Raw genomic sequence first — 27,076 nt, 5'->3', positions numbered from 1 at the left:
TACTGAAGAGGACAGAGCACAGAGCCCTATTCCCAACCTGATAGCAGTGTTGGGGCCACAGAGAACAAGAGAGGCTCAGGCATTCTTCTAGACCTCAAAGCACTGGGGTAGAACACAGGAACAAGGGGCTGGCATCTGACCACTGGCAAGGGGCTAGGGGCGCCATCCTTTCTGTTAACACAGGCTGGAGGTCTTCAAAATGACCTAGGGAGGGCTCAAATCATAGGGCCTAGTCCCTCTAATGCACTGGAGTCTGATGACCCTCACCTCAACCTCAACCTCCCTCCTCTAGAACATGCTGCCCCAACCTCAGCTCTGAGATTAGGGACTTCTCCACCTCCCTTCCCTAATAACTAGACAGTATCAGTCCCCCAATCCATAGGTTGGATGCTACGGGGCTAAAGGTCACAAAGTAGAAACCCCCCTCCCCATGGAGTGGAAGGTCACATAGAAAAACCCCACCCTCTGACCCCTGACCCAGGGCCTCTAGCCAGACCTACTCCTCCTCTTAGAGCAGAGAAAGGTAGTCAAATAGCCTGGAGAGAATGGCAGAATGAACACGCAACGAGGACAGGCTGATGGATGAAGAGTGAACTAATGAATAGGCACAAAGGGAATGGAACACACCTTAAATGGAGGAGCTGATAACCCATCCCCTAGCTACACATGGGGAGATTAGGGGATGCCTAAAGGAGAAAAGGTCAGCCGATCAATGACAAAATTAACTGTAGAACAAGGGGACCCAGAGCAGCAGTCGTGCCCCAGGCAGGTGGGAAGCAGTTACAGCGAAGAGACAGCTGAGGCTGTGGGATGGTTTATTAGGGCTGTATCCAGCCAGGCCACAGCGCAAACCTGGGCCTGAGCCCAACGTCCTCAGGAAGCGCAGGGGGTGAGGGAGGGGAGAAAGCCACCCCCAGGCTCCGCCTCGTCTTGTCTCAGTCCCTGTTGTGGTTCCGCACTCAGGTAAGCGAGGTATCGTCGTCGCTGCCCTCGCCGCCGGCCCCGCCCGTGCGCTCCTCACGACTCTCTGCCACCGCGCTCTCATCTATGTTCTCCAGCGAGTCCGCATGCTGCACCGACAGCTCCGACAGTGCCAGGCTGGGCAACGGGCTCTGCTCCGGGTGTAGCCATGGCTTGAAGTGCGGCTGATGCTTCTGCTTCCACTCAGGGTACTTGACGCACGCCTTGTACATCTTCTTCATGGCCTGTGGACCCGCAGCACCCCAAAGTCAGGGGTGAACGGGCGCAGGACTAGGTTCTCGCCACATTCCCTCTTGTGCCCTCTGGCCATTCAGCCCCAAGCTCCTAGCATCCTGAGTTCTTGTCCCAGTTTCATAACTCTGCCCCTCTGCCCTAATTCTACCCCCTGACTCTCAGTCTCTATCCCTGACTCCATCCCTTCAGCCTGGAACCCTCTCCACCAGCCTCCATACCCCCAAAGTCCCAAGGCCACTCACCTTGGGAGCCAGGAACTGAGAAGATTTATTCACCACCCACTTGGGTAAGGAGCCTATGAGAGAAGGGAAGGGTAGTAAGGAGAGAAAGGAAGCAGCAGCCTCAGGGACCCAGCCCCCTGCCTCCAGCTTGAGGTTTCCAGGGAGGCCACCTTCTTCCCCATGGGGGTGGAGGACGAGATAAACCCCACAAGACTTCATCATCCTCACTCCCTCTTCCCACCTCAGACCAAGATCCTCATGCTCAGCTCTGTATCTCTGAACCCCTTCCACTGAGCCCCAGAGGGCTACAGGGAAGAAAACCACAGGGTCCTAGGTGACCACAGGCTACACATGGATTGAATTCCTGACCCATTCCTGCTGCCTCCCCTCCACTCACACTGACATTCCTTCTCATATCCAACCCCTCTATGGTGAATAGTCCTGATGCTTAGCCCCTCCTCTGCTTGTACTTCCAAGTCTCCTGTCCCAGAAAGCCTAGCTGCTACACAGGCCTCTTGGTTGAGTACCCCAGCCTGGCCTGATTTGGAAGCCATAGCCCAGCTCTCTACCCTGTCTCATTCCCAAGTGTCTGATCTTCCTTTGACAACCACCACACTCACTCAATGAGATGCCAGGAAACCCAGGGCCTTGGGCACTGAGCCCTCGGTGGAGCTCGGGGCATACCCTGGCAAAGGAGCTCAGGGCTTAGCCATCCTCCAGTCATCCATCCATTCACTCACTCACTCAACATTCACTCAGTGATACCCACCCTGGGCCAGCCCTAGGGACCCAGAGAGGGGACCCAACAGTGTGCCAAGTGCTCTGCTAGAGGGCAATGGGCCCAGAGAGCAGGGAGCCAGTGATTCCTCTGGGTATCAGGGATAGAGGAGGTGGCATCTGAAGCAGCCCTGGAGGAATAAGTAAGGGAGGAGAGGTGTTTCTAGGCTGAGGGACAGGGCTGCCTAGACAAGGAGGCGGGGACGTATAAAAATTCAAGGAGGGACCAGGAAACCTGGGCAGGGGGCTTAGACTCCTGAGGGCAACAGAAAGTCACGGAAGGATTTTAAGCAGAAGAGAGTCATAAGGAAATAAGTGTTTTGGAAAAACCCCTCTGGTAGTTATTTGGACAGACAAGGTGGGTTAGTATGGAGAAAAATGACAGATTCAGAAGCTATTTAAGAGGTAGAATCAATAAAGAATTGGTGACTAGGTTTGGGAGCTGAGAAGGGGGAGCCTCGCTTGACCCCAGTTTCTTGGCCCAGGTGACTAGAGGGAAGACTCAGGAGAAGGGACAAGTTAGGAGGGGAGATGGTGAATTCAGCATTGGACACAGTGAGTCTCAGGTCCTAGAAGACATCCTGAGGGACATGTCTAGGCGGCCAGTGGCCATAGGGATCTGGATCTCAGCAGAGAGAGCCATGTGGTCAGCTGGCCACAGAAGCCTTGGGAGTAGCTGAGCCTTCCCAAGGGAAAGAGAACTGAGGCCTGGAAGGTCCAGGCCTCCAGAATGAGCAGAGGATGGGAGCCAGCAAGACAGAGAGCAACCAGTGACCAGGAAGCAAGTCAGAGCACAGGGGTATGAGCACCCAGGAAGAGAGCTCTAAGCTTCGTCCTGGGACACTGGCTACCACCTTGGCCCTTGCTTTTCAAACCACTGTAAAGTCTTAAACCTCGGTCAAACGACGTTTTGGATGACTATGGCCCAAATGCAAAAGGGCTCCTAAAAGAAGTGCTTCTGGATCCCAAGTAGATCAAGTCCCATCCCCTGGGATATAGGGGAGGATCCCATGGTAGGCTACCAGGGCCAAGCCCTCACCTTTGGGGTCCACCTGGGCCAGGTAGGTGATGACGCAGCTCTTGGGCCCCGTGCTCTGGATGAGGTAGCCTGTCTGGATGGACACAGCTCGAACCAAGTCTTTCCGAGGCGGGTATTTCTGAGGATAGAAGGCACAGCGAGGTAAGACTCAGGGTGGGGGCAAAGGAGGTGTCTTTGTGAGTACACACACACACACACACACGTTAGTTAGTTCACATCCCCTAGTGTCCACTCCAGGCCAGGCCTGTTGCTGGGGTAAGGAGAAAGGGAGGAGTCAGACTAGGCCATCCTTACCCTTCTTAAGCTCTTAAGCTTTCCCTGTGGCCCTCCGGAAACACCTCAGTCTAGGATCAGGGCTCATGAACACCCACATGGGCATGCACACGCACACCTACACACACACATTCATCCGTGCCCAGGCCAGCTGTACATGTCTATCCTGCCTGTCACAGCGATCAAGGCGGCCCAGACTCAAGGAGGGCCAGGGAACCCTGCCCTCACCTCTTGCTTCCCCCTTTCACAGCCAGACCATGCCAGAGCCTAACCAACAGAGTTCAGCCCGTCCCACCCACTCGCCCACAGTCATGGCCCACATTGCTCTCTCCTCATCTGCTGAGAGCCCCAGCAGGGAGACAGAAGCCATTATTCTCACTATATAAGAAGGAAACTGAGGACTAAATGATTCCATGCCTGGCCTGAAGTCATGGTAGCAGCCAGGGTCCTCTCCCTGGGCTCGGCCTGCAGGCCCAGCCCTACCTCGCACCTTCCCCTGCCCACCCAGCAGGGAAGGCAGGTCAACTCACGGGATGTTTGACTGAGTAGTTCATAATGATGTAATCAGTGCCCATGGGGAGCCAGGAGCGAAGGGTGATGACATCACGATTCTTCAGGGGCTTTGGACACCTCCCTGTGGAGGAGGGCAAGGGACAGTTCAGCCAGACCACTGGCCTGCCTGCCAACTGCAAGGGAGGGCATGGCAGAGGCCAGAGACACAGGGGTGCCTAGTTAATTGCCAGCTCCCCCTGAACCAAACAGGCACCCTCCACACCAGACCACAGTCCTAGAACTGGAACTAGGAAAGAGACAGACCACAGCCCTCTCCCCTCCTGTCTCCAGCCATCCCTGCTCCACACAATCTCACACAGCCCTTACCTTGCTGCCCTGGCCTGTTTGTATATGTGAGTATATGGGAAAACAACAGTGATGTGTGTACATGAAAACGTATGACCATGAATATGTGGCATATGGCCATCAGTTGTATACATGTGTACAAATGCATTTGTGTGGAATGTGTATACATGAACATGGGAGTGCATATATGTTTGCGCGTACATGTGTGTGTGTGTCCAACTGTCTGGGAGTGGACAGGGGTGTCAGGAAGAGTGGCCCTATATCTCAGCACTCAGGTGCCACCACAGGGAAGGAAGATGGGAGGACGAGGCTCAGCTGGAGGCCTGGTGGAGGCCTGTAGGAGGCTGGGGTAGTGTGCTTGGGCCTGCTCACAAGAATAATAGCCCACGTCAGCATTGACTGTCAAGCGAGCGATGTCAAAAGTCTCAATGACGTTGCTGTCCCATTTCTTTCGGTATTCAATGTCGTGTAGGACATCGTAGAGTGTCTCAGCTGGCACATCGCGGCACTCCATCCGGCACTGTAGACAGACAAATGGATTGTCAGGGTCACACAGGGCTCAAATCCTTTGTACTAGGGGCCAGAGGGCAGACTGGCAAAGGGAGGAGGAGGAGGACAGGAGGGAACCATGACCCCTGAAGCCAACATGGGCTCACCACCTGCCACAAGTCCTGTCCAGCCCTCCCAGAAGCCACCTGTGCCGGGAGACAACAGCCCCTGTATCCAGAGACTATCCGCCCCATCTTAGCTCCCACCAAATCTCCCCATTCGTCCCAGTTTCCTCCTCCAGCATGTCTTCCTTAATTATCCTGCCAGATATTCTGGACTCCCATATGCTGAGTCTCAATATTTGTACCTTCTCCGACCCTTGAACTTCATGGTCAGAGGCTCACAGTTGATCCAACACAGAGTCTGGTATGGACACATGTTAAATGAAATGAATGAATGAACAAACAAATGCCTAAATGAATGATTTCTTTCCTCCATAGTACTTTATCATTTGCCCTCCTTTTTTTTTTTTTTAAATCCAACAAACACCTTTGGATTTCTTTTTATTTATTAGCCTTGTCTTCAAAGAGATTTCCATCTAGGGGACAAAAGAGCTAAGGAAACCTTTTTTTAAAAAAATGTTTTAATTTATCTTTACTGATGAAAGTATTACAGATGATCCCCTCTACCCTGCCACACCCTGCCCAGGCCCAAGGATACCTTTTAAAAAATTTAACCCTCACAACAACTCTGCCAGACAAGAAATCCAAGGAGGAAATTGAGGCTCAGAGAGATTAAGTAAAGTAACTTGCCCAAGGTCACCCAGCTGGAAAGTAGCAGAGATATGGAATTTAACCCAGATTGCGTCTGGAAATCAAGTAAAAACAGAATCAGTTTTTGTAAGATTTGCACTCAGCAAGATGAAACTCAGTCCATAGCCTTGTTCTGTGATTTTTTTCACCCAAAAGCCCAAACCCCAGGATCAAGTTCCCTCAGCAAATGAACATGTTTTCTTGCATCATTTAAAAAGATCTCCCAGAACTTGGGGTTCAGACATGCCAAGGGAAGCGCACACATTGCTTTCTATTAAAAAGGGGATACATGCAACCATATGAGGGTGGCATCACATTACCTTCCCCCTAATCTTGGGTTAGGCCTTGAGATACTAACCACATGAGAGGCCACAGGAAGGGCATATCATTACCTATTGAGTATTTTAAGCACCAGTGAACTCATCAAGCCCTAGATATACTTCATTTTACAGAAAATAGAAAGGACAGAGGAACAAGCTAATGTTACCATGAGAAGCTAAGTGTTACCATGAGAATACAACCAGACACAGCCAGAGGATGAGATATTCTGCAGGGTTACTGGTCCAGTCTCTTCTACAGATGTCATAAGGAATTAGGCTAGACTGAGAGACTTATAGGACACAAAAACCAAATGGAAACTGTGGTCCTGGATTGCATACTGGCTTGGACACAACAGCTATAAACACATATTTGGGTCAACTGGAAAAATATGAATATGATCTGAGTATTAGATGTACCGAAAATTTGCTGAATCAAAATGGTGGAGATTGCTGCCTGGAAAAAAAAAAAAGCAGATTACAAAATAGAATGCATGGTATAATCTCATTTGGGGTGGGGGGGAATATATGCACAGAAAATGCTTAGGAAGCACAATCACTAAGGTGTTAACACTGGTGACCTCCAAATGATGGCTTGCTTTTTTTGCTCTTTGTATTTCTTTTTTTTCCTCCAAATATTTTATTTATTTATTTATTTATTTATTTATTTATTTATTTATTTATTTATTTTAGAGAGAGGAAGGGCGAGGGAGAGAGTTACAGAGAAACATTGATCAGCTGCCTCCTGCACACCCCCTACTGGGAATTGAGCCACAGCCAGGGCATTTGCCCTGATGAAGTATCAAACCAGCAACCTTTTGGTGCACAAGACAACACCCAACCAACTGAGCCCTACTGGCCAGGGCTGTACTTCTAATTTTCTAAAATGCATCGTACTGCTTCTGCAATAAAATAATTTTTTAAATAAAAAGTTCCCCCCAGAGATACTGAGTAGTATCCTAAGGGCTTTATACACATTACAGCATTTTATTCTAACAGCAACACTCTGAGGTAATTTTAAAATTAAGAAAACTGAAGTTCAAGGACAGCCTCCAGCCTGCAAAGACTTGTGTGAACAAGCCACTCTCCCTCTGTTTACTTTCCTGCTCCATGAGGGGGTGACTAGATACAGTCACTTAACAACCCCCAGTTCCAGCCCCGTGTGGAACACAGAAGAGTCAGAGATGAATCTAGGGCCTGTCCTTGAAAGGCTTCCAACTGAGAAAGGAGACCTACTTGCAAATGAGGAGGTACCCTAAACTGCCCAGTGGGGGCAGAGAGAAGGTCAGCTCTGAGGTGGGTGAGGAGTCAGGCTTCATGGAGAAGCTCAGTCTGGAAGGTAGGTGTCTGCCAAGTGGCCTTGGCAGAAAGAACAGCCAGGGAACCAGCACAGAGGCAGATGAGAGTGTGGCCTGTAGGAAGCTGAATGAGTTCCATTTGCTACAGTTCCCATGGTGTGATATAGTCTAATACTCAAAAGGTCTCCTTGGAGAAATATGTGATTCTGGGACTGGTCAGAGTAAGTATAAGATGAGCCTGGAACATCTTACCGTGCAAAAAAGTAAGGACCTACCCACAGAATGCTAGGGACCTTGCCCAGAGAACACAGGAGCCAGTGTGATGAGCTTCCACTGATGGTTTACCAACTCATCAGTGTTTGCCTGAAGCTTTCCCACTTTTAGCACTGAAAGTCCACATCCCAGGAAATCCCCCAGACCTGGGAAAACTAGGAGAGCTGGTCACCTACCACTGGCTAAAGCTGGGAAAACCTGTGTATTAAAATGAATAATGATAGTAACAAATTATACTCCACTGAATAAAATAGGAAACCAAAGTATATATAGGTATGAATAAATAAATAAATAAATTGAATGTTTAATAAGGGTATTTATGTAGTTTCAAAGTACCTTCCCATCAAATACTTATTACAAAGGGAAAATGAGTAACGTCATAGTAGAGAACCCTGGCAGGTCCCACCTTAATCAAGTGATCAAAGTGAACATAATTAGTAATGGTACAAATTACAACTGGGTGCTGCCTGATTGGATGAAATGAAAATAATACAGGCATGCCCTGGCCGGTGTGGCTCGGTTGGGTGTCATCCTGTCCACCAGAAGGTTACTGGTTCAATTCCCAGTAGGGATACATGCCCGGGTTGGGTGTACGGAGGGGTTGTGATAACAGGATGATGCTCTGTAAGTTAGAGTCCAACCTGGGAATGCCTCTTCCCTTGGGCCAACCTCAGTGTCCCAGGGCCCAGATGCCCCCACCACTAGGTGCACACTGAGGAGGGGCCCACACTACCCAGACATTGCCCATTCTCCCTCGGGCCTCCTGGACCAGGGTGATTGTGGCTTCAGAAGCAAAGGCCTCCCTCCAGGCAGCAGGCAGTGGGCAGAGCATGCAGAACTCCTACACAGACTGGGCACCTACTGAGTGTAAACTCTGCATAACATTTTATCTTCAAGATACAGATGGAAACTTCAAAGGCTTCCCAGCTCCTGGCAGACTCTTGGGGAGGAAGGCCAGCAGCACTGCCTGGTTGGGAGGAGAGCACTGAGAAGGTAAGAACCCTGGCTGTGGCGGCCCTCCAGGTGAGGAAACTGAGGTCTGGGTGGTGATCTGGAGAACAGAGGGCGTCCATGGGCTGCCTGGCCAACAGTGACTGGCCTGGCTTCCGGCCCAGCTCTTTCCACAGCCCCCAGGAGGCAGTGTGGCTGCGCCAAGACTGGTAAATTACATCTAGCTATGTTCTTGCCTGCAGGGCCGGTGGCCACATCAGCAAGATGTAATTCTAAGAGGTTTTGGGAGGCACAGGTGGGGGTAGGGGTGAGTCATTGGAGAGCATCTGGTGGACGGGCCTGTAACTGGAACTCACATCCACTGGGCCCTGGGCAAGTCAGTCACTTCGGGTGAATACCTGGGAGCTCCCCATGGAATCCAGAACTGAAGGGAAGGAGCCATACTGGACTGCAAAGCCCTTAAAGCCTGGTTATAGCAGGGAGCCTGACATGCAGCCATTTCCCAGCTGAGAAAACTGAGGTCCAGGGTAAATACAGACTGGGACCCCTGCACTCCCCTCTCTCCAGATCTCATGAGGGGGAGAAATGGGATTGACCAAAACTCCTGGGCCCAGCACCACCTCCTAGCACCCTGAGTCCCACAGAGCCATGGTCAGAAAGGACTGGACAATCAAGGAAGGCCATCAGGGGAGACTCCTGCAATCTTTGCGTCTGCCTCTCCTTGGGCACAAGATTTAACTCTTCTAAGTCTCAGTTTCCGCATATGAAAAATGGGGATACTACCCTGGCAAGGTAGTTCATTTAGAGCATTGTCCTGATATGCTAAGGTTGCGGGTTTGATTCTTGGTCAGAGCACATACAAGAATCCACCAATGAATGCATAAATAAGTGGAACAACAAATTGATATTTCTCTCTCTCCCTCTCTCTCAAATCAATAAATTGAAAAAAGAAAGAAAAACGGGATACTAATAGTACCTATGGCATGGGGATGTTACGATTACATTAAATGAGGCAATGTATGTAATATGCCTGGCATATAGCAAATATTCAAAAAACAGTAGCTGTTATTACTCCAGCAGGCTTCCTCCAGCCACCATTCACCCTTTTACAGGCCAGGACTAGGTAACATTTGCAAGTGCTTCCTTATATTTTGTGCCCTAGGTACCTCTCTTACCTCACTCTGGCCCTGCCCTTCTGTCCATCCATTCACCACTTTCTGGAGTCTGCTGTGTTCCAGGCCTGCAACTGGGCAACTGGGACCCACAAGTGAACCAGACCTGGGCCCTGCCACAAAGGAGCCCCGTCAAGTGGATGGCAGAAAAGACAGGGACACAAAAGCCCAGTAGAGAATAAGCAGTGTTGGGGGATGGGGAGCGAAGGTAAGGAAACTGTGGGAGCAGAAGGTGATGGAGCCTAAAAGGAGAAGGAACTGAACTGCCACAAGCGGAGATCAGGCACTTCAGGCAGAGAGACTGGTGGGTTCAAAGAGGCTTGGAGGCTTAACTAAATTTGTATAGAGCAGGGCCCAGTGTCCAAACTGTCTCTCTCCCCTTTTTCCTCTCTCCCATCCCTTGCCTGTGCTTCTTTGGGAGGCTTCCCATTGCTCAGCATTAGAGAAGGAATCTCCATGGGGGGAGGGAAGTAGTGGGGGGAGGGAAGTGGTAGGGGGAGGAGCAGCAGTATCTCCCAGGACCCAGGGAGATAGCTGACCTGAGATAGGGGAAAAGAAGCCAGGTCACCTCCATGGGGCTGTGGTATGGTCTTGAGGGCCAAAGGCCAGGGCAGTAACAAGCAAACCGAGACACAGACAGGTGAACCCAAGTTGGCCCTCACCCCAAAACCTCACACAGCAGGTCTTCAATATCCTTGCCCACGGGACATGTGGGGCATACCAATTATCCCAAAGTCCCAGGGGCCCAGGAGATGATCTCTTCCACCACTACTCTTCAGGTTACCACTGGGGAAACTGAGGCCCAGAGAAGGATAAGGGACCTATTTGGGTTCTATCCCTCAGGCTGTGCTGACTTCTCACCATGTTGCATTTTAGAAGTTCTGTAAAAGGAGTAACTGTTAAGCAAATCGCCCTTTCCCAATAGAACCATATTAAATCAGAGAAAGTACTCCTAGGCACTAAGTATCAAACTGATAATAACCCCAAACAATAGCCACAACCTCCATAACCATTACCATGTGCTAAAATCACTAATTTATTATCCCACAAAGGAGATAGCAGCACCTGGACGGTGGACCCCACAGGGGCTAAAATTTAGGTCAAACCACCTCTGCTAATAGTCAAGGACACCCAACTGCATCCTGTGCAGAAATTGTCTCTTACCCTCCCAACACCCTGACTGGTATCATCATTCCCATTTATAGATACAGAAAGTGAGGCCTAGAGAGTTATAATGATTGACCAAGGCCACATGGCTAAACAGTGGTGAAGCAGAGAACCAGAGCCTGGTGTGCCTGACCCCAAAGTGTCAGGACACTCCGCTACTTTTATCAAGGAGGCAAACTGGCCCAGCTAAAACAAACATGCTGGCAACTGGAGACTGTCTTGGTTAATCGATGGTTAGTATGCAGCACTCATTGTATTCAGAGGACTTGCTGACCAGGGAGGCAAAGTTCAGAGGTTTTTTCCTCTGAACAAAGTCACTGACTCAATCCTCAGATCTCACTGGACTCAAAGGCAGGGCCACACTTTCCCAAAATCCAGCACTGGGGCTCTGTACCTGGAAGTCCCCTGGGAGAACCTTTGGGTCATGGCATTGTCCCACCAGACCCAGCCAGGCCCCACAGCCTTACAGTTTACTCAGCAGTTCCAGGGGCTGTCTGGGTCGGACAGGCCTCTATCCTGCCACATCCTACTTGTGTGGCTTTGGCTTGGGCAAAGGACTTCAGCTCTGAGTCCCAGTATCTTCATCTGTCAAACAAGGATAACCCTCCCCTCAGTGTGGAGCTGTGAGGATTAAATGAGACTTGTACATAAAGCCTCAGCAGCTTTCCCTGACTTCTCAGGCCCTGCCCAGGGGAGCACCTTCCTGCTAGTCCCCAAAGGGCAAGCAAGATATACAGGGACAAGGAACAACATTTAGAACAACAAAAATGCCCTACATCGCTCCACAAGGTAAATGGACAGGGAGGGGGCGGATGGCCCTCTTACACCAGGACCCTGCACAAATGCCCCCGGACACACACACCACTCTCACAAACCACAGCCAGATATTGCCCTCCTCATGTCAGACCAGGCGCTGAGAGATGTGATCCCTCCTCCCTGACTGCTTGGGGCTCTCCTCCTGGGGCCCCACTCACCAATTACCCCAGTTTGCTGGCTTCGGGGCCCTCCACTCTGCCCCTCCCAAAGCCCACAGGGCCTGCACTGAGACAAGCTAGAGCCCCTCCCCTTGCCCCTAGAAGTGAGACTCCTAAGACCTTCCTCCATGCCCCCCCAAATCTCAACAGCAGCACAAGGACACTGACACAAGGGGTCAGGGGAAGCAGAGTGGGTGGGGCAGGAGGAGAGAGGTCTGATTGGTCCTCCCAGGACCTCCCTTGGCTGGCTCCTTTCCTATTTTGTCTTCAAACTTCAGCCTGGCTGACCCCTGTCCCTAAATTCTTCAAGTTGGGCTGGGGCCTACCCCTCAAGCCCCCAGTGCCTCCCTCCAACAGCATGCACTGCAATGCACTGATTTGTCTGCAATGCCGTGGCCCCTTGCTCACCCTGGCGTCCCTTGGGCCTGGCACAGCTTAGTAAAGGCCTGTTGCCTGAATGGCAGCATGGACAGGTGAGCCAACAAAGAGGCTGTGCCTGTGGGAGCTTCTCTCGACTAAATTTTGGGGGCCGTGGCTGGGTGGCCCTCAGCACTTCTGTGGAATTCAGAAGGAAGAGTCATCGTGACTCTTGGATGCCTATAAAAATCTCTATGGCACTTGAAGCTGATTATACTTCTGCCATCGTCTTCATAAAATGGAGAGGAGGGGTAAAGCATGTCAGAGATGGGGACGGCGGAGATTCTGGGACTTCACAGCAAGGTCTTTAATAGTTCTGATAGTTATAGAAAAGTAAATTAAAATCGTACTGAGGTAACAGTTTATACTAAGTAAATTAGCAAAAATATATAAAATACCCACTGCTTGTGAGGATATGGTAAAACTGGTATGGTGAGTGGCAGCAAACATGGGTTTCACTGTTCTGAAAAGCAATCTGACAAATATTTTTCCAGTTTTTAATCCTCACTTGAGGATATGCTTTTCATTTATTCTAGAGAGAGAGGAAGGAAGGGAAGGGGGGAGAGAGGGAGAGACATCTGTGAGAGAGAAACCTCGATCTGTTGCCTCCTATACATGTCCCGACTGGGGATTGAACCCACAACCTGGGTATGTGCCCTGACCTGGGATCAAACCCATGACCCTTCGGTGTACAGGACAATGCTCTAACCAACTGAGCCACATTGGCCAGGGCTGGCAAATATTTTTAAAATCATAAAAATGTATCTTTCAGTTTAGTTCCTGAGACTCAGGACCAGAAATTTACACTCAGGGGGGAAAATACAAAATAAGAAAAAAGTTCTGTTACAATATTCCTGACTATATTATTGCATTTGTAATTAGCAAAATTTATATTGGAGAACAACCTGGACTACCACCGACAGCATGACCCAGTTGGGTTAAGAATGACATATCACCTTGATAATTACTGGCAGCTACAGAGGACTGTGGGTTCCCCCAGGGCAGGGGCAGGGGCAGGGGCAGGGGCAGGGGCAGAGCCGGCTCTGAACACTCAAAACCCAGAACAGGCCTGGCAGGGAGCAGCTGCTGGAAATGTTCATGATGAACAGTCCTGTAGCAATGTGAGATGCTCCCACAGAGGCAATGTTAAGTGAACAGAGAAGGACATAAACTTCTACCTGTGCCGTACACCAAACCAGCAGTTTTCAACCTTTTTCATCTCATGGCCACATAAACTAACTACTAAAATTCTGTGGCACACCAAAAAAATGTATTTTGCCAACGTGACAAAAAATAGGTATAATTTTGATTCATTCACCCCAGAGGGCTATTGTTGTGTTGGCTGTTGTCATTTTTTTATTTGACAAGCTAAGGGAAAAGAGGTCAGTGCCCCTGACTAAATAGTCAGGTAGTGCATGTTTTAAAAATTCTTGCGGCACAGCAGTTGAAAATCGCTGGTCTAAACTATGCATAAATTATCTAAACCCTTGAATGAGAGCTTAAAGGAACCAAGAAGGTTTTTGCAGGAATTGAGGCTGTGGGTAACTTATTTTTCATTGTTGGATTCTTGTTACTGTTGATATAGTTTATACAAGATATAGAAACTACGCCCTAGCCAGTTTGCTCAGTGGTTAGAGGGTCGGCCTGCAGGCTGAAGGGTCCTGGGTTAAATTCAGACCAAGGGCACGAACCTCGGTTGCAGGCTTGATCCCCGACCCACGGCACATGCGGGAGGCAACCAATGGATGTCTCTCTCTCACATCGATGTTTCTCTCTCTCTCTCTCGCCCTTCCACTCTCTCTGAAAAGCAATGGAAAAAATATCCTTGGGTGAGGATTAAAAAAAAAAAGATATAGAAACTACATATATTTTTTCTAAGTTAAGAGCGTTGTCCAGAATCCCAAGGTCCTTGTTCCCTGGACATGGACGCAGGGACTCAGCTGAGATGGGGCCTGAGGCTGCCTATGCTGATGCTGAGTTACCTTGGAAATGCCCCACGTCATATGGCCGTGCTGGGAGCGGAGCCAGATCAGACTCAGGGCCCTTCCACCCTCAGGTTGGGGCATAGGCATGACAACCCTGGGCAGTCAGGGCAGGGACAGAGGGAAGCTGGGGAGGAAGGTACAAGGAGGGGCACCTAAGCGGAATCCTAAGGGATGAACAGAAAGTAGATGGCACCCAGATGTAAGGAGAGGGAAGAGGTTCCTGGCAGAGGTGCTGGCATGAGCCTGGGGACTGGAAATGGCCCAGGAGGGCTGGGGAAAGGAGAGGGCTCATGCAGTTCCATGAGGTAACCCGAGTGAACAAGGATGGAGGCAGAGGAAATGGAGCTGTCCCTTGGGTACCTCAGACTGTTCATCCATTCATCCATCCAGCAAATGTGCATGGTCTGCCAGCTCTGTGCCATGCTCTGTGCTAGGGGCTTTGCAGATTCACCTAATCCTATCCTCTCACTTACCTAGGGGGAAGATCATGCCCATTTGTAAATGGTGACTCAAAAAGGTGAAGAGGAGGAACTAACCTGGAACCCACTGTGACCCAAAGTCCAGCTCCCCAAGGCTGTTCCCCCAAAACCAGGCTCTGCTCTGTGGAGAACCCAAGGGATCCCAGGTGGGCCAGCACCTGGCCAGGGGAAGACTGTCCCTAGGGGATCCACACCAGGGGCTGTGGCTGTTGCAGCTGGCTGTGCCTGCAGTGAGGGGCACAGGAAGGACACAGAGAGCACCTGTGATGTGGTACGCCCAATGCAGGGTCTCCTTTCCCCACCTCCAGGCTCAGTATTCCCACCTGCAAAATGACTAGAGGAGTCCTGTGGCCCTCTCTTCTGAAGGGAAGGGGATCCAAAACCAGATACTCCCAACCCATCTTTTCCCCAAAAGTGGGGCCCCTCTGAGACTGTGGAGGAAAGTGGAGGTGCTGTTCACCTCCACTAGACAGAGCTCCCTGAGTCTGCTCAGGCAGACCAAGCTAGGCCCTCTGCTGCTCTCCAGCCAGGGCTAAATGACTCATGGCTGCTCACCTCCTTCTTCCTCCCTCCCCCCAGTCTCCAGCAGCCTCCCTGGACAACCCCCCCCCCCCCCCCCCCCCCCCCGCGCGCCAGTTCTGCAGCAGTGAGAAACATCCTACTGACATCTCAGAAGCTGACCTCCTGGTCTGGAGCTCCTGCCACTCTGCTCCAGCTCTTGGGTGGGGGGAGGACAGAAGAGGGAGAGCTGAGAAGGAGAAGCAGAGAGTGGGTGGGCCTGGAAGAAAAGGGAGGGGGTGGCAGGAGACCAGTGTGACCAGACAGAGTCAGGCCTGACACACAGACATCAAAACAAAGACAAATTGGATAACCACCCCCCACCCCACCCCCCCGGGCTTCAGGGACCACCAGTGGCCTAATGCCCCCAAAGCTCTCTAATAAACTCCAGACTGCATCTTCAACAGCCTCCTGGGCATCACTCCCTGGGCAGCCCACAGGCCTCTCATACGCACCATGTCCACCACTGTTGTTTTTCTACCCCAGTGCCCACTTCCCTCTGTTCCCCCCCTGTGCCTGGAACCCAGGCAAGGCTCTGACTCTAGCTCACTGCCATCCCTGGGACTCCACTCAGCCAGGACCTTCCCAACAGCTCCTCTTCACCAATCCTAGGCAGGCCTCACCATCCTTGCTTGGAGAACTGCAGCCACATCCTCATCTCCCGGCTTCCAGGACAATCTGTCCCCTGCAGCCAGGGAGCTTTCTGAAACCCAGAGCTAATGATGAGACTGTGCTGCCTTTCTCTGCCTTCAGCAAATGCTAACTCCAAACGTCCTCCTCACTCTGGTTCTGCCTCCACTCCCTCCTCACCTTCAGCCCATCCCTCTTCCTCCCTGAGGGACCTTCTCAGCTTGGTGCCTGACTCCTTCTTGCCCCCCAACTCCCTCCCCAGACACTGCCCCTCCCCACCATGCTGTCAGCCGCTGGCCTCCCTCAGCCTGAGTTTTCACAAAGGGCTGTCACTGTCTCCATCAGTCTCCCACTAGGACTTGAGAGCAGGGCCTGGGTCTGATCCATCTCCAGTTCCCAGCAGCAGCACAGTAGCTGACAGAGTAAGTGGGAGGCACGAGAAGTTTGTTGAATGAACAAACAACTGGGACAGAAAAAAAATGGAGGAAAAGAGACAAGTAGCGACATTAAGGCAGAGGCAGTAATCATCAGAGACAGGAATAGGAAACACACCCTAAGGGAAGACTCTGAGCTCCACAGATAAGCCCAGAGGCCAGGCCAGCAGGCTGGATGGAGGCAGGGAGGGAAGACCATGGCAGAGCCAGAGCTGAGCTGAGCAGGGGCCAGGAACCACCAGGAGACAGCTGAGGCGACATAAATGGATCAGAGACAACTCTGCTGCAGTGAGGGGGTGTGACTCACACACACAGAATAACACCAAACATACAAACACGCACACAGTTTCACACTCAGAGGCACACACACACCACCCTAGAGGTGCACCCGCATGCATTCAACAAGGACACGCAGTCACCCACAATCCAGCTCCATGCAGAAGGCCCATACATAGGAGGCCAGACAACCCCCATCACATTATCCTGTCCTCAGAACACACAACCATCTGGTATCTTATTTACTTATTTGCTTGCTTCTATTTTGCTTACCTCCCCCTCAGGATGTAAACCCATGACAACAGGGCCTAATCTATCTGGTTTGCCACTAAATTCCTGGATATAACACAATACTTGGCATATCGTATGTGCTCACTAAATACGTGTTGAATGACTGAAAGTTGGAGACACACAAGGGAACACCATCCCCTCTGGCTGTCAGGCCTGTGCCTCAGGAGTCATCACCTCCCTGGTCCAGTACCAGGTCCCAGGCAATCTGAAAGGGTCCAAAGACAGAAAGGGGCTCTGGGAGATGGTAGAGGGGAACTCAGGGAGCCAGGAGAAGATGCAAGTTGTGCCATGAAAGAATGAGATTAAATGGCCTGGGCACTGCATGGGTACTCACTCCCCCACTTCCCCTGGGTGGGGAGGTTGGGGTGTAGATGTGCAGGCATTGTTCACCTGCCCCAAGACATAGAGATTCTAGAAACAAAGGAGGTAGCAAGTACCTGCCTCCAGGGAGCCCAGGCTGAGAGGCAGGGAAGCAACAGTTAGGCTAGAGCCCCAGGGAACTGCTCCAGCTGCCCTGTGGTACCTGCCCCAGGCCATCTTTAACGACAGGTAAGAGGAGCCTGCATTTGGCGTGGGACCCACCACTAAATTCTAGGCCTAGGACTTTCTTCCACTGCCTGTGTTTCTGAAGTCCCAGGGGCCTGCCCAAGCACGCCAGAGATAAGGGAACACACTTCAGGCCTGACACCTGGTCTGAGCATTTTCCTCCCACTTGTTGCTGGAGCATGCTCATCTGCCTAGGTCAGGGGTCATGGCTGGAATAGGGTTTCTATCCCTGTCTGTCTCGGTGGCAACCTGGCACCAAGGCCTGCGGCCACTGGTCCCTCAGGAACAGGCTAGCACGGCCTAGGGAGGCCCCAGATCCCTGAAGAATGCCAGGTGTGTGGGGTCTTGGCGCCTGGGCCCTGGTTCCAGGTGGGGACGCAGGGAAAGAAAGAAAACCCATCTGTCTCCAGGACTCCCTCCTTTCTCTCATCTCCTGAAACTTTAAAGACTCTTGACTGGAAACTGAGCTGGGGCTCGTTAAAGTTTAAAAGCCAAGCCTGGGGAGCTGGGCGTGGAGGGCACAGAGCCAAGCCTAGGGGCTGGGGGCTCTTCTAGCTCCAGGGGGACACTAACAGGAGGCACCCACCCCACTCCCGCCCCACTCCCACTCACAGGTTCCTTGTCCTCAGGGCAGGCACCAAGGGAGCTGCACATCCATACTTCAACCTGAATAATTTGTATATTGCAAAGTGTTATCCTATAATCACCATGTCCCATCCACTACCCCTCCTAACTCTCTCTCTGGGTACAATCCCTTGCTCCATTCCTCACAGCTCTTCCTTTACTGCAGGCTTCAGTACTTCTGTTCAGACAATATAGCAAAAGTTTCCTCCTACCACCCGCATTATCTAAAACCCTCCCCTGGCACCTCAAGACCTCCAGGGCCCAAGTCCTAGGGCCTTAGTCTAGCTCTCTAAACACTTTCAGCCCCCGAGTCCCAAGCCCCACATTGAACACCTGCAGTTCTCCTAATGCACTGCCCTATTTCCTGCCTCCCGGCCTTTCCACAGCTGTTCCTCTGCATGGACAGCTCCCAACACTATCAAACTTGTACGCCTCATTCTCCACCCAGTTCAAGAGGGATCACCTGAGCATTCCTCCTCTATGAAGCCTTCCCTGGCCTCCAAGGCAGGTTCAGAGCCCCGCTCTGGGTCTCCATAGCTCCTGTAACAAGTGTCTGTCTTAGCACCCAAACTGGGAGTTCCTTGAGTACAGGGCTCAAGTTTAATTCCCCTCTCTGTCCCCAACCTCCAGCACAGGGCCAGGCAGAGAGGCTATCAATGAACATCCACTAAATGTATAAGCGAATGAATTAAGTGCCTGAAAGAGGCAGGGCAGCATTACCACCCACATTTGACAGATGAGGAAGCTAAAGCCCAGGCAGGGGCAGCAACCTGCCTATGGCCATGTGGCCAGGACTCTGGACCCTGTTCTCTCTCACCTATAGCCTCAGGCCAACCCAGGCACCTCCTCCAGGAAGCATTCCCTAAAACCTCCAGCCACTTCTGACCTTTTGCTTCTCTGAGCTCCCCCATTGGCAAGGCCTTAGCTATCTGCCCTTACTCTGTGTCCAGACCCCTCTACCATGGCCTAAGACCAGGAAAGCCTCTACAAACCACCTGCTCAGCAATTTCCTGTAGAAATGGGGAAACTGAGCCCCAGAGGGGACAAAGGCCCACCCTGCACCTGAACTCACCCAGTCCAAAGCCCTAAAACCAGATTAATTTCTGCCCCTGCCAGCACAGATAAGAAAACCGACTCAAAAAGGTGAAGTGACCCCCGAGGTCACACAGCAAGGACTGGGCTTTTGCCCAGCTGGGTCCCCTCCAGGGTGCCCTTCCACAGTGAAACAGCACAGCAAGACCCAAGTCAGCAGAGAGAGGAAAGTTATGAGCCATGGGGTCCTGGAGACAGAAGGGCCCAAGGGAGCAGAGAGATCTCAGCCTTAGAGGTCTTAGCCTTGAACCCAAGGACCTGTGTTCTGATCCTGTTTCAGCCACTTTCTGTTTGGCCTTAAACAAGTAAATCACTGCTCTGAGTCTCAGTTTCTACATCTGTTCCATGGGCTTAATAGGACTCATGCCACAGGACAGTTGTGAAGACACGGTAGAAAGACAAAACACCTGCCCCTGCCCTTGCCCCCACCTTCCCCATGGCCTTCTAAGTCCCTCAGACTGTTAAGAGTGAAAAGGGCCCTTGGAGATCCCTGGGATGATCCCTTGATCCCTCGTTTTAAAGGGGGAGAGAATGAGGTGCTGAGAGGGGACAGGCCTGAGCACTGGCTTGAGAGCTTGGAACCCAGGGCGGGGTGGGGGGTTGGGGACTGTGGTGTGGAAGGAGGAGACAGTGAGATAGGGCAGTGAGGGGCCACTGGAGCTTTCCTCAAAGGGGAAGGGGAGAAGCCATAGGACAGGAAGTCAGAGAAGACAGTTCCTCACGGCCACTGCCCAGCTTCCTGTGGTAACAGGAAGCTCAGGGTCTCGGCAACTCTCCCCCACGAGGTCTCCCACCCCTACTCCAGCCACCAAGCCCCTCAAGGCCTCTTTGCATGGGCCCACTCCTGCTTCTGTGGTTTGCCTGTGAACATCTGCCCCATGAGTAGACAGAGGTCACCTGGAATTGTCAATCCTTTCTCCACCTAGGTCTGGAAACCTCTGACGACACAAGCCAGGTCTCTTCCTCTGCCTCTCACATGGTTAGCCAAGCACCAGGCCAGGCACACAGCAGCATCGAAGAACCTAAGCACACGAGCATCCAGGGCAGGGTGGGCAGGCCATGTCATCTTCTGCTTTCTGTCCCCTGTTCCTCATCCTGTTCCCATGGGCCCCAGCACAAACAAGCAATGAGTTCAGAGGTTCTTGGAGCCAAGAACGCTCCATGACACAGAGAGAGAAACAGCTCAGAGAGGAGCAGGGATGTGCTCACTGTCACACACACAGAAGAGGACACCATAGCCAGGAAGACCCCAGCCTCTTGCCCAGCTGGCCCTGCTTGAATAACTGACAGACCTTCTGGGTTCCCACTTCTCACATCACTACAGGAGTCACAGGGAAGCCTAGCCTGGACACAGAGAGACCTGGGTTCAGGTTCCAAGCTGCCCCCTGCCTTGGACCAGGATGCATGTTCAGCATCTGCCTCTGGGACAGGGCCTGGCCTCTCAGGAGGTGGTGTCTGCCTCTTCTCCAGTGCCCAGAGCATAATGCAGGCCTGAGGCCAGGCTGGGCTGGAGGCCAGGAGGGAGGGAAAGAGTGGAGGTGGCTTCCAGCAGCCCCTTCCCTTTGTTCTGGCGCCAAATGCTAGGCCCAGCGCCACAGTGGCTACCAGGGACCTCTGGACACAAGGGCAGGAGAAGATAAGTCTGGGGGAAGAGAGATGAGGCAGAGAAAATCAATCAGGTAGACAGAGAGGAGGATCTGGATCCACACCCCCACCCCTGTGATCACAGGCACAGGGCATGTCCAAGGTGCAGCTGGCTTTCCCAACTCAGGGGGCAGCCCCAAAAGTCTGGGGTAGGAGTGGGGGAGGGAGGAGTTCAACAAACACCTGTGATTGAGTTCCAGCCTCCAGGAGTGACCCAATCATCCCTAGTACTCTGGCTTCAGACCTGCTGTGTGACCTTGGCAAGCCACCCCCATCTGGACCTCAGCTTTCTCATTTATCAAAGGAGAATGGGATGACGAGAACATGGTGTCCTTCAAAGAGTGGGGTTTTTTTAATCCTCACCTGAGGATATGTTTTCATTGATTTATAAAGAGAGGAAGAGAGAGAAACATAGACGTGAGAGAGAAACATTGATCAGTTAGTTGCCTCCCATTCTCACCCTGACCAGGGATCAAACCTGCAATCTTTTGGTGTACGGGGTGACGCTCCAACCAACTGAGCCACCTGTCCAGGGCATCAAAGAGTTATTGATGGGGTCAAATGCCATAACACTGACTAAGACATGTGCCCAAGCAGAGAAGGGCAGAGACTCTGGACCCAGGCTTGCCTGGGTTCCACTCAGCTGCCCTGTGACCTTAGGCAAGTGATATCACCACTCTCAGCCTTAGTTTCTCTGTTTGCAGCATGGAGACAAGCCTACTACTGCCCAGGACTAGACTGAGGGTAAATTAGATGATGGAGAAAAATACTTGGCTCAAGGCAGGGGCTCTTAGAAATGGTATTCCTAAAACTTGGGGGATGGGCAGCTCAGACGCCTCTGCCCATCTCCCAGAGCTCCATCCAACTGTGCTGAGGGGATCAGGAATGGGGTACAGGATGCCCATAATCAAGGCCCCAGACTTCTCCCTGGGCCCCAGCTCTGCTCACTTACTATTCCTAACCCTCACTCCACAGGCGGGGAGCAGACCTGGAGGGCAGCAATAGGGAGAAAAATAAGAGAGGGCTAGGCTGGAAAGCTGCAGATGTGGGTTCCAAGCTCAGCTCTGTTGGCACTTGGCTGTGTGACCCTGGGCTGGCCCCTGTCCATCTCTGGGCTTCAGTATCCTCACTTGCACCCCAGTGAGAGGGGGAATATGAAACAGGGATTGCAAAGGGCTCCTTGGCATCTCCAGCCTCTGCTCAGTCTGAGAAGGAAAGAGGGTCAGGGTCCTGGCTGCGGGGAGGGTGTATGCCCTAACCACAAGCCCACAACACCCTAGTTTTTCTAAGTCTCCTCTACTTCCAAGGAACGCTACTGGACATGTCTGATGTGGCCAAAAGAGGTCTGTTGTGGCAGCCTGGCCCCCAGACCCACCAACCCCAGTCCCGGACTGGGCTGGTTTATTCATTAACCAAGCCAGATGGAGAAGGCAGTTCCATCCTGTTGACACAGGGTGGGAGTACTAACCTCAGTTCAGATCTCCCCTTTCCTCCCTTCTGGAGAGCCAGCTCAGTGGGGAAACTACACTTCCCCACCCCACTGTGCAGCCATTCTTAAGCCTTTCCCAGGTCACAGGAAAACAAGCTTGTTCTCACAACAACCTTGTTCACCTTTCATTCAATTTGTTCCTCCCTTTCTTTCTTCCTCCCTTTCTTTCTTCCTTCCTTCATTCAACAAACATCCTTGCTCTGTCCATGTTGAGTGCGGGAGACACAAACTGGGATGAGACCTATCCCCTGTCTTCAGTAAGCACCAAGCTGGGCCATACAGTTGCCCTCCCCTTCCGTGCACGGCAGGCTCAGACACAGGTCAGGCCCCCAGGGACGCCTCCTAGCCCATCATCCTCAGGTCTGGACAGAAAGTCCCAGCGGGAGAGACATACATGGAAACCTTGAGAGAAAAAGACAGTCAGATAGGCAGGGTGCAGAGAGAGAGTCACTGAGGGGAGAGGGAAAGGCAAAAAGGGCGAGTCAGAAGGCCACAGGGGGACAGATGGACAAAGCAGTAAATGACTAAGACAAAGGGAAGCAGAAAGACACAGGGTCAGAGACAGAAGATCAGACATCTCAAGCCCTGATGTGAGGCCAAGATGCCTGAGCTAAGTCTGAGAGATGGGCCCAGGCTGGAGGGGCTGGAGTGGGGAGAGAGGGCAGGAGGCCCTCAGAGTCCACTGCCCTCACCCACACCGCTTGCAATAGGAATACACACCTTCCAATTCTGGAAGGACAGCAGAAAGGAGAAGGCAAGGGACAGGGAAAGGGAAGGGAGGAAAAGGGCACAGCCTACTGCCAGGAGCCCACTGAAGGGAGACCTACCCCCCTTGAAATGTGGCACTCACACAATGCCAGATGTGCTACGGGCAGCTACTGATACCTCTACACCAGCCTCTGCCCCATCTAGGCCCCCAAGGGAGATGGGTTCATGGGGTCCCACACCCTAAGCCTGCCCTGATGAGGCAAAAAGAGAAAAAATCATGAGGCTATGAGGAATGGGGTTAATGGCTGTGAAGGGGCTGATGTGCCCTGCCTCTTCTTGCCTCCCTTGGATCCCTCCTCCCCGAGCCCATTCCCAGCCTGGCCCTGAGTAAGGTGGAGACATCCAAGCCCTGTTAAGATCTGGTGGTCACAGTCCTGAGTCCCTGCAGTAGACTCAGGGAGAGCCAGGGAGGGAAGGAGGAAGAGCAGGGCACCAGGCAGGAAGGAATCAGGTCCCTGGCAGCCAAGTGTGCAGAGAGTGGGGAAAGAGACCCAACTTGGCTAAGAGAACCAGGAATTAGGAAAAGAAGGGCTCAGTCTCCCACTTTAAAGACTCAAATCAGGTACCAGGTGAAGGCTTGTGGGGGCTGAGGGGTTCCTGAGGAAGACCACTCTCCTAGATGAGCCTGGGAGGAACCCACCTCCCTGGGGCAGGCAGGGGCATGCAAAAGCCTAGGTTCTGGCTGGGTGAGCCAGAGTCACACCCCCTCTCCAGGCCTCAGTTTGCCCATCTGTGTGATGGGGGCTTGCAGGACAGACTGTGCCTCCTCCTGGTTTCTGGCAAGAGACTCTGAAATGCACAACCAGGTGTCTGTGACTCTGCCAGAGGACCAGGAGACACCCCGGTCCGAGGCTGTGAGGCTGCGCCTGCGGCAGCCCAGCCCTACCTTGATCTTGTGCAGGGTCCGATCCATCTCCACAGCCTGCACCCACACGGACACGCCGGCCTTGCTGTAGGTCAGGTTCCAGCCTGCCTCGGCCTCACACTCTGACCGGAAGCTGCGGAAGTCCTGGTCGTCGGGCACCTGGACGCTATCGCGGCCCAGGACTGGCCGAGGCCCTTGGGGCTCTGTTGAGGCCGCAGACTTCTCCATGGAGAGGCCCGGGGCCCTGGTCCCAGTCTGGCTCTCCTGGGTCCTCCGCGGAGGCTCCGACAACGTCGACGCTGCTGCAGATGCTGACGCCACCTTCCTGGGACCTGCAAGACCGGTTTGGGGACCAAAGTCAGTGCGCTGGGGGTGCGGGTGGGGCTGCCCGGGGTCCAGGGCGGGTGGAGAGTTCGAGATAAGCAGGGGCTGGCCCCTGGTGAGGGCAGTCGGCGCAGGGCAGTCACGGGGGGCATACCCAAGGAACGACCCCAGACCTCCCTGGCGCTGGAGTGGGGGCTGCGTGTCTAGTGGGGGGAAGGGGGCTGCGAGATCCCGTCGGGTCCCGGGGGAGGCCGGGACCCGAAGTGACGGACAGTCGGGCGGTGTCCGCGCAGCGCTGGCCGGACCGGCTCAACTCACTCCGGCAGCGGCGCCGGCGCGGGAAGCGCGCGGGGCGGGGTGCCGGCGGGGTGGATGCCCGCCGGGCCGGCCGCTCACCTGTGCCCACTGCTCCGCCCGGGCCACCGGGGCCGGGGTGCGGGCGCCGCCGCCGCCGCGCTGCCGCTGCCCTGGCGACCGGGGCCGAGCGGGGGCTCTGAGGGGAAGGGCAGGGGGTCCCGCCGCTTGGCCCGCCCCGCGCCCCCCAGCCCCGCGCGCCCCCTCCCTCCCTCCGGGCTAGGCTCGGGGCTCGGGGGCACTGCTCGCCTGGGCTCAGGATTTTCCGAGCTGCGGAGGTTCGGCGGACGGAGCTCCGAGCCCCGCCCCGCCCCGCCCCGCAGGGTCCTAGCGCCCGCCCCGCCCGCGCGCCCGGGAGGGGACCTGGCCTGGGAGGGACTTGTCCTCAGGCAGAGTTTGGGGACCGAGCGGGGAGAGGCCAAGATAGAGTGGGCTCTGAGAGGAGGGGCGAGGAAGTTCTAGAATAGGAATTCTGGAAGTTAATTGTGAACCCCTTCTCACCACCCCGCTCCCATACTCACAGGTACACACCTCTGCAACTACTTACTTACTCACGCTGACCCCAGAACCCAAAGTCACCCCCAAACGACACCCCAGAGACCCAAAGATGGGCACACACACCCCCACCACAATCAAGAGCAACTCAGAGATGCCCACAGCGTGCATCCCTGACCGACCACTAGCCGCAAGTTTCACAGGCTGGCCAGATTTGGGCAAAATCTCCACTCCCAGCTGGGAGCTTTAACAAGGCTCCCCTCCAGCCCTGGACTCTGACTCCTGTCCTCCACCACCCCTCTTAAGCACCCATGTGCGTGTCCACACACCTCCCATGGACTAGACTAGGCTTAAAAGCATCTGGCTCCATAGCACTGGGGCTCCCTGTCCTTTCCTAGGCAGAGCTGGCCATGCTCCATAGCCAAGGGGGATGTGTCCACCAGCGCTCCAGCCACCCCTTCCAGCCCCTGAGGCTGCCACCTGCCCTCTGGGTCCTAGTGCCAGCTCTGCCTCCAGCTGATCTGTGTGAACTGAGGCCAATAGTTCAACTTCTCTGAGGCCAGGCCAGTATGAGTGTGGCAGAGGGCCCACGACTGAACATTCACTGACCCCAGGGACTGACCCTTGACCACAGAGTGGGAGAGAGGATGAGTTCCCCTGGATGGGCAGCTAACAGAGCCCAACAAGTGCCCACCACTTGCCCAGTGTCACACAGTGAGTAGTACATGAGCATCCTGTTCAATACCCAGGTCTCAGCCTCTTCCCATCCCAGGGCTCCTGTCTCTGCTCCGGCTGTCTTATCCTTTCTGGGCCTTAGTTTCCTCTCTGTAAGATGAGGGAATCAGAATGTATAACCCTCTAGTCTCACCATCCCAGAGCTCTGGGATGGAACAGCTTCTTCTAAAGTTGAGAGAGAACGATGAGGAATTGTCATGGTGGGTTCACAAATATGTGTTTCTTCCTCAAGTGCTTAGGAGTTTGAGATATTTTAAAAGTGGTGGTGGTGCCCTGGCTGGGGGACTCAGTTGGTTGGAGCATCGTGTCATCCCGTACACCATAAAGGTTGCGGGGTCGATTCCCAGTCAGGGCAGATACCTAGGTTGCATGTTGGATCCCCAGTCCCCAGTCAGGGTGCAAACCAGAGGTAACAGATTGATGTTTTTCTCTCTTTCCCTTCCTCTAACATCAATAAAAACATATCCTCGGGTGAGGATTTTTTAAAAATTATAAAAGTGGTGGTAGTGAGCAGGGACATGATGGCAAGTGACTCCAAGGGTCATTCTGCAAAGTAAGTCCTGTAAAATGAATTTCAGGTCCCTACTGAGACCTTAGATCTGCAGTGTGGAGGGCAGAGTCAGATCATCACCCCTCCTCTCCTAAACCACTTTTTAAAAATATATCTTTATTGATCTCAGAGAGAGGAAGGAAGAGGGAAAGAGAGATAGAAACATCAATGATGAGAGAGTTGTCATTGATTGGCTGCCTCCTGCACACCCCTGACTGGGGATTGAGCCACAACTCAGGCATGTGCCCTGACTGGGAATCAAACCATAATCTCCTGGGTCCTAGGTGGATGCTCAACCACTGAGCCACACCTGACTGGGCTAAACCACATTCTTTAAGTACATGGAAGTGGGTGGCAGGTGGGATGGCTCTGGGCTCAGGAGGCTCACTGTATACTCCTTTGCCTCCACCCCAACTCTAGGCAGAGTACTGCCCCTCACACCAGGCTGGTGGGAGACACAAAGAGAGGTACACAGAGTCTGCTTTGTGAACCATATAGTAGCCTCTGGGATCTGCCATGAAGAAAAGAGAGGGGAGCACTGGCCTGGTGGGTCCTGCCTTCTTAGGGCCTCAATAACACACATTTAGCTGACAGCAGGCATCAGGGCAGTAAACCTGTCATGACTATCACCTAGTCTATGGTAAAAGAGATAAGGCCGGGGTGACAGCAAGAGGTAGCAATGAG

At 52.9% G+C, this 27,076-nt stretch overlaps 1 protein-coding gene across 1 annotated transcript; it reads right to left on the bottom strand.

The window, feature by feature from the left end:
- Positions 1-882: 882 nt before the first annotated feature.
- STARD10 (StAR related lipid transfer domain containing 10) lies at positions 883-25,500 on the bottom strand. The gene is made up of 7 exons (XM_016208487.2): positions 25,437-25,500; positions 23,956-24,266; positions 4,756-4,903; positions 4,056-4,159; positions 3,253-3,370; positions 1,458-1,510; positions 883-1,205 (listed from the first exon to the last, which is right to left on the bottom strand). Exons 1-7 carry the CDS (start codon positions 25,441-25,443, stop codon positions 960-962), a joined length of 987 nt encoding a protein of 328 aa, XP_016063973.1. The 5' UTR covers positions 25,444-25,500; the 3' UTR covers positions 883-959.
- Between the last annotated feature and the right edge of the window lie 1,576 nt (positions 25,501-27,076).

The sequence above is a fragment of the Miniopterus natalensis genome, chromosome 11 (assembly GCF_054644295.1).
Source record: "Miniopterus natalensis isolate mMinNat1 chromosome 11, mMinNat1.hap1, whole genome shotgun sequence".
Classification (NCBI taxonomy): domain Eukaryota; kingdom Metazoa; phylum Chordata; class Mammalia; order Chiroptera; family Miniopteridae; genus Miniopterus; species Miniopterus natalensis.
Note: the sequence above shows the minus strand (reverse complement) of the source record. Positions and strands in the feature narration are given on the sequence as shown.